The following is a 6,000-nucleotide window of genomic DNA, read 5'->3' as shown; positions in this document are numbered from 1 at the left end:
GGGAAGGACGTGGATCAGGGTCGGCTGGCTTGACGACCTCCTTCCTGCACCCAGGTCCTCGGCAGACCGAAGATAGCCATCCGCCGAGTGGGCTGGGATGTTCTGGTCTGGTCTGGCAGCGGCATATCCGGCAGCTGTCAAGATCACGAACTCCTGGGGCACCACTCGTCTGATGTCGGCCACAACGCATGAAATCTGCGATCAGCCGGCAGTAGGCTGTCGCCAGGGAGAGGGCCATGATGTCAGGCGACGAAACAAGGGTCGCTGGAATTTGAGTTTAAACCAGAGATGCCGGGCAGGACCAACGGGCCGTGATCCGCCTGGAACTTCCTCGCATTGACGCTGGTGATGCCGAGGATGGGTGGATGTCGGCACAGGGCTGCCAGGCCATGGAGAGCTGGCGATGAGGGTGGCAGGCCCCAGGGCCGGACCGGGGCCGGCGGAGGTGGTTGTTGGCGGTTGTTGGGCGGTGCTGATCAGGCAGAGGGCAACGATCAAGAAGCCGCCTTCATCTCGGATGGAAGCGGGCGGATGGACGGCAACAGTGTGGCTGGCTGGCGGATCACAGATTGTGCCAACGCTGGACAAGGGGTGAGCTTGCTGGCAGCTGGCAGCTGGCAGGTGCTGCAATAAGACCAGTTGCTATGTAGGCCTACATAGTGCTGTGCTGTGCTGTAGATAGAGGTGCGAAGGGGTCGAGGGTTGGACATGGATATGGATGCGGACATGGACATGGGACATGGACATGGGCGCGAGAACGAGACCGAGAAGGGCCATGGCATGGTGAGAAGGGAGAGCAAGACTTGGCGCACACAACGGCGATGTCTGTGCTCAGGGCTCAAGAAAGAGGGCTGAGCTGACAGGCAAGCGCCCCCTCTCTCAACGGCGACGGGACCGCCGTCACCAGCACCAGAGCAGCAGAAAACAGCCCACAGTAGAAGCATCAGAAGCACCGGCTCCAAGACGGGACACGGAGTCAGTGCCCAGCCCACCTAGCGCGCCGATGTCAGAACTTCGGCAATCGGAACCGTCGCACCATCAGCACGGAGTTTGGAGTCGTTTTGGGATTGACAGCTCTCGCCCAGCCAGGCCATGCGCGGTGGCGACTGCGGTAAGGTAGGCTCATAATGTACTGTACTGTGTAAGCCAGGGTAAGAACAGACAAGGCAAGGAAAAACACACAGACACACAGACACAGACGCCGACAAGGCAGGCAGGGCTTATGGGTTGTAGGCGTGCAGCCGGCGAGGTGTCGCGCATGAAGGAGGCGATGCAGTCAGGTGCCATCCGATGTCAGACCGCGCGGGAGGAAGAAGGAGACTGTTATTATGGTTAGGGGTAGGTGGGATATGGCGATGGCTTGGTTGCTTGATAGGATGACATGGGAACATCAAACCCGGGGCAGGGCAGGATCAGCGTAACCGGTGGTGGTGGCGGTGGTGGTAGTGGTGGTGATGATGGGTGGTGGTGATGGGTGGTGATGGTAGTGGAACTGAACTTGGTGGGAACTGGTGGGTCAGTAGACCGACAGACAGACACCTTGTCAATGGACCGACGTACATGCGCGGAACGGTACGTGCTGACATCAGTGTACTGTGGTAGAACACAATAGACGGATGGACATTGGCTTTGAACTACTGTGTGTGGCGCTGTCTGTGGATAGCAAGCTCAGAATTCACTCTTGGGCAGGTCTTCCAAGGTTGGTCTCTGCCTTGGCCCTGTTGCTGAGTTGAGGATGAGGACGAGGACGTGGTCGAGGACAAGGTCGAGGTCGGGGGGCAAGGGGTCTGCATTGATCAGGATGCCCCTGCCTGCCATTGCTCGCTCCTGCCTTTGCTGCTGCTGCTGCTCCTGCTGCTGCTCTTGCTGCTGCTCTTGCTGCTGCTCTTGCTTCTTACCTCTTACCTCACATTCATATTCACGCTGCTGCCCTGCCCCCTGCCCCCTGGCCCCTGGCCCCTGCCCAGGTTGTCTGCTGCCCCATGCCTGCCCTGCCCTGCCCTGCCCTGTCCTGTCCTGCCCTGGTCTACCTTGTCCTTGCATGCTGACCCCTCAGCCCCCTGGCCCCTGGCACTTGCCCCCCTTGGTCACTCGTCCCTGGCAGGTGGGTCAGCCCAGACCAACTCTGGAGACAGCCCAACCCTTGGGGAGGGACGAGAAGGGCAGTCTCCGGAGGTAAGGAGGTGTGGGAGGGCGAAGGTGGTTGCCCGCGACCAGGGCCAGGACTGGAGTTCATGCCTGGTGCTGCAATGGTTCGTTCTTCCTGCCCGTCCTCTCCTCGCCTGAGGTATCAGGGCATTTTTTGAGTTTGACCTGGGAGAGTCAGGAGGCGGCAAGACCCGACAGACAGGTGGTCGATGCTTAATTCTCCGACTGCTGCGCGCCCAGGTCGGAGGTCTGCCGTGCCGTCTGCCGCCTGCCGCTCGCCTGTCAACTGCCTGTCAACTGCCTGCCTGACCTCCCTGCCTGCCTGCCTCAGGCGCCCGCGCCTGACATGCATGTGTCTCCTCCATCATCATCACCACCACCACCCACCCCCAATCCACTCATCCATCCATCATCCACCCCAAGGCTGTGTCGAGATCCGAAGACCCTCGCAGCCCACCCCCCCTTGGCCTTCACCTCCACCCTCCACTCCTCACGCCCCCATTTTCCCGTCTACACCCCGGAGAGGACGCAGGTGGACACGTGATGGCCACAGTGACCAGGGCAAAGCGTCGAATGCGACGAGGCACGGGGCAGGACATGACAGAGCACGACAGAACACGACACGACACGACAGGAACAGGAACAGAAACAGGCCAGGTTCAACGCCCTTGACTCTGTTCGCACATTCTTCGGACAAACCGGTGTCATTATTTACTTGGTTTGACCCAAGTCCGCCCTAAGATTGGTTGATCCTAACATCAGGGTTTGAAAACCTGGCTGCATAGTCTATATATGTACTGTGCATTATCATGGTAGAACGACAGCGTTGGTGCAGCGGTACGTGAGTACCCACAACGTTGAGTATGCCTTTGCATTATACCTGCTTGGTCGCGACTCACAGCAAGGAATGGCCAATGCCCACTGCGAACTATGTAGAGAGGAAAAAGGGGCTTACGAGGGAGAGCAAATAGCTTGGCTGGGCTGGGCTGGACCGGGCCGGGCTGGACATTGCTGCTCGCAATAGTCTCGGTGCTATGTAGTCAGTCTGCTTGAGCAGTTACTTCTCTTCTGCAGAGGCAGTCTAGTAGCTCGCCATCATCTCGCTCGCAGGAGACGCAGAGGAGAGGTGGTTGGCCCTGATGCTCATATAGTCCACTGTGCATCGCCTCTCGACGCGTCTGAGGGCCTGCGTTGCCCTGCGTTTGCCCTGCCATGCCATGCCATACCTGCATTACGCTGCATTGCCCTGCATCGCAATCTATTCCAACGTTGCACTAGGCTGCCATCCACCCTCTTAGCCGTGCTGCACCTGGCCACCTGGGCACACGTGCTATAGGCCTACACGTGTATACCGATGTGTACACGTACAGGGACTGTCTACAGTACAGTGCACTGCACTACACATCCATTCTGGGTACGGGGCTGCGAGAACACAGCTGCAGGTCCAGTTTTTAGCATTGACCCAGCAGGTCTGGCCAGAGATCAGAGATGACAGTTGTGAACCGTGCGCTCAACCATCCTGTCAGTCTGTCCACTGCGAAGGAGGCAGGGAGAGGCAGGGAGGCAACCGCCTTTTCCTTGCGCACAGCATGTATGTGCCTGCCAGTTGCAATGTCTTTCTCCAACCTTGGAAGCCGTACCCCCGTACCCCCGTACCCTTGTTCCATGTACCCACCTTCTCATGTACCCATGTACCTATGCACCCAATCCACACACTGCAGTGCAGTATCCAAGTATGTACGGCTTTGCCAGAGCCAGACAGACATCCAGATGCCAGATGAGGGAACAAGCAACGCGACCTTTGGCCCCCGGCAACCTTGCAGCCTGCCACCTGCCACCTGCCAACCTGCCAACCTCTGCCCGCCAAAACTCAACAATTCAACACTGCAGACGGACAGACAACAAGCAAAAAGTCAACAAACAATGCAGCACCCAGTCGCCCCCCCGAACCGAGTCGAATTGAGCCAAGTCGAGTCTAGTCGATTGAGTCGACCTATTGGGTTGGGTCTCCAGTCGCCCACGCCGCACAGAGCCGACAAATCAAACGCCCATCTCCACCAAGGGCAATCTCCATGTCGCCCGTCATGTCATGTCTCCCCGACTATCGACGGCTCACATCACTGTTCGAGGCCATGCCACGACTCTCTTAATGCCCGCCAGACGACTAGTCACTGCATGTTTATTTGCCTGTCTCCACCCGTACGGAGTACATGAGCGCGCCTTGGGCAGCCCGTCCAACCGCCGGCCCCACGACCGAACCTATACTTGTCGCCCATATAGGTGGGCCACCCACCTCACGTCGAACCAGCTTCGACCGGTGGGCGGGACAATCGCCCAAGCCCAAGCAACAAGTCCGAGCCAGGCCCTGAGCTTGGAAGTTGGGGCACAACCCGACCAGCCGGCCATACCGGCTTCCATACACAGTACGTGATGCCACCCGGGCGTCTTTCACGGAACAAACCACCACAAACGCCTCTCTCTCCGCAAGACATCCCCGCAATACACATCAATCATACACTCCCTGGTCTGCCTACCAATCATGTCGACATGGGGCCTGGACGATTCTGCCTCTCGTATCATTTCCTTGCTTCTACCAAGATTCCGCGTCCCGAGTCCCCTCTCCTGCAGCCCGGCAGGAAACAAAAATAATCCATCCTTTCGGCCGCGGGGCCCGTTCTGGCAGCTGCTCTCTCCTGCTGTGGGCCGCAAGTGCGACGAAACGGGCTGTAGGGGTTGAAACATCTCCTTCCAAGCCCCCTTTCAGGAGGCTCAGAGGCTCGAAACGGCACCGCCTCCCCCACTTTTTGTCCAATCCTGCAGGGCAATCTTTCTTTTTGACAGATTTGACAGCTACCTTACAGGCATCATTTATTCCCAGCCATTATGCTCCGTAGTAATGCAGTTCGGAAAAATCACCGCGAGCCGTCCCTTTTGTCTGTTGCACCGGCAAGTATCCCCCTGTTCATCCTTTGCCCAACCGCGAGCGATGCAGCACAGGAGAGATCTACTACGGTGGCAACGTCTTGGCTCTCATTGCTGCCATTGCAGTGGCCAAGTCTGTACTATGTACCGCCTAGATTTGGTTACAGACTCAGAACACAAGGGTTTGTTAATTGTCTTGGTACCCATGTTTGCCATGCTCCTGTCCAGCTTCTGAGCTTGTCCGATGTTTTCGGCGCCGACACGGAGCTCGTCCGCTGGATACTGCCTTTCTAGCATACTTGGGGACAACTACCGAAACAAAGTAACATTAGCAGCTCACAGCCCGCACATCACGGCCGTGGGCAGCGAACAAGTGGGGACAGTTCCGCTAGCGACGTCAGCATTGACGACCTTCCTTGGGTGCTGGCCGTCTGATCACTTCCATCTAGATCGCCTCATGTCATCATTGGCATGGCATGGCATGCTCACGGCTTTCGGTTGATTCAGCAAGGCTGGCCAGCTAGCTGTCTCGTCCGGTGTTCCAGCTAAACTTGCTGTCTTTTCGAGTCCAAATCTTGGGGTAAAAGCCTTGCAAGCATGGTGTGAATTGCCTCGTAGAGGTCCAGTGGGCAGAGAGAAGGTATGGTCTCCAAACCGTTAGCTCATGACCATGACTCATCCAAGATTCTGCGGCCCCCCCCCCGGGCTTGTAGAATGCGCCTATGTACGGTGGAGCTGAGGCGGGCCAAGGGCCATGCATCAGTTGACCACCAATTGATGCGGAACCAATGGCCAGTCAATGCACAACAGAGAGCGGTGACAAGTCTCTAACCTCCACCAGTACTACTCTCATGATGAGTACTCCCACGATGAGCGGAAGATCCTGCCCAAAATGCCACCTCACAAATGGAGTGCTCTGCAGCCCTGAAG

General features: G+C 57.6%; 1 protein-coding gene across 1 annotated transcript; it reads left to right on the top strand.

Moving 5' to 3' along the window:
* Window positions 1-348: 348 nt before the first annotated feature.
* J7T55_014040 (uncharacterized protein) lies at window positions 349-1,471 on the top strand (the record flags this gene model as incomplete). Its single annotated transcript, XM_053140972.1, has 5 exons — window positions 349-591; window positions 679-783; window positions 836-975; window positions 1,086-1,116; window positions 1,376-1,471. 5 exons carry the CDS (start codon window positions 349-351, stop codon window positions 1,469-1,471), a joined length of 615 nt encoding a protein of 204 aa, XP_052996375.1.
* Between the last annotated feature and the right edge of the window lie 4,529 nt (window positions 1,472-6,000).

Source organism: Diaporthe amygdali (genome assembly GCF_026229845.1).
Source record: "Diaporthe amygdali strain CAA958 chromosome Unknown NODE_7_length_1459731_cov_64_868725, whole genome shotgun sequence".
Lineage (NCBI taxonomy): Eukaryota > Fungi > Ascomycota > Sordariomycetes > Diaporthales > Diaporthaceae > Diaporthe > Diaporthe amygdali.
The sequence above is the reverse complement of the archived record's forward strand: the minus strand, read 5'-3'. Positions and strand labels throughout refer to the sequence as shown.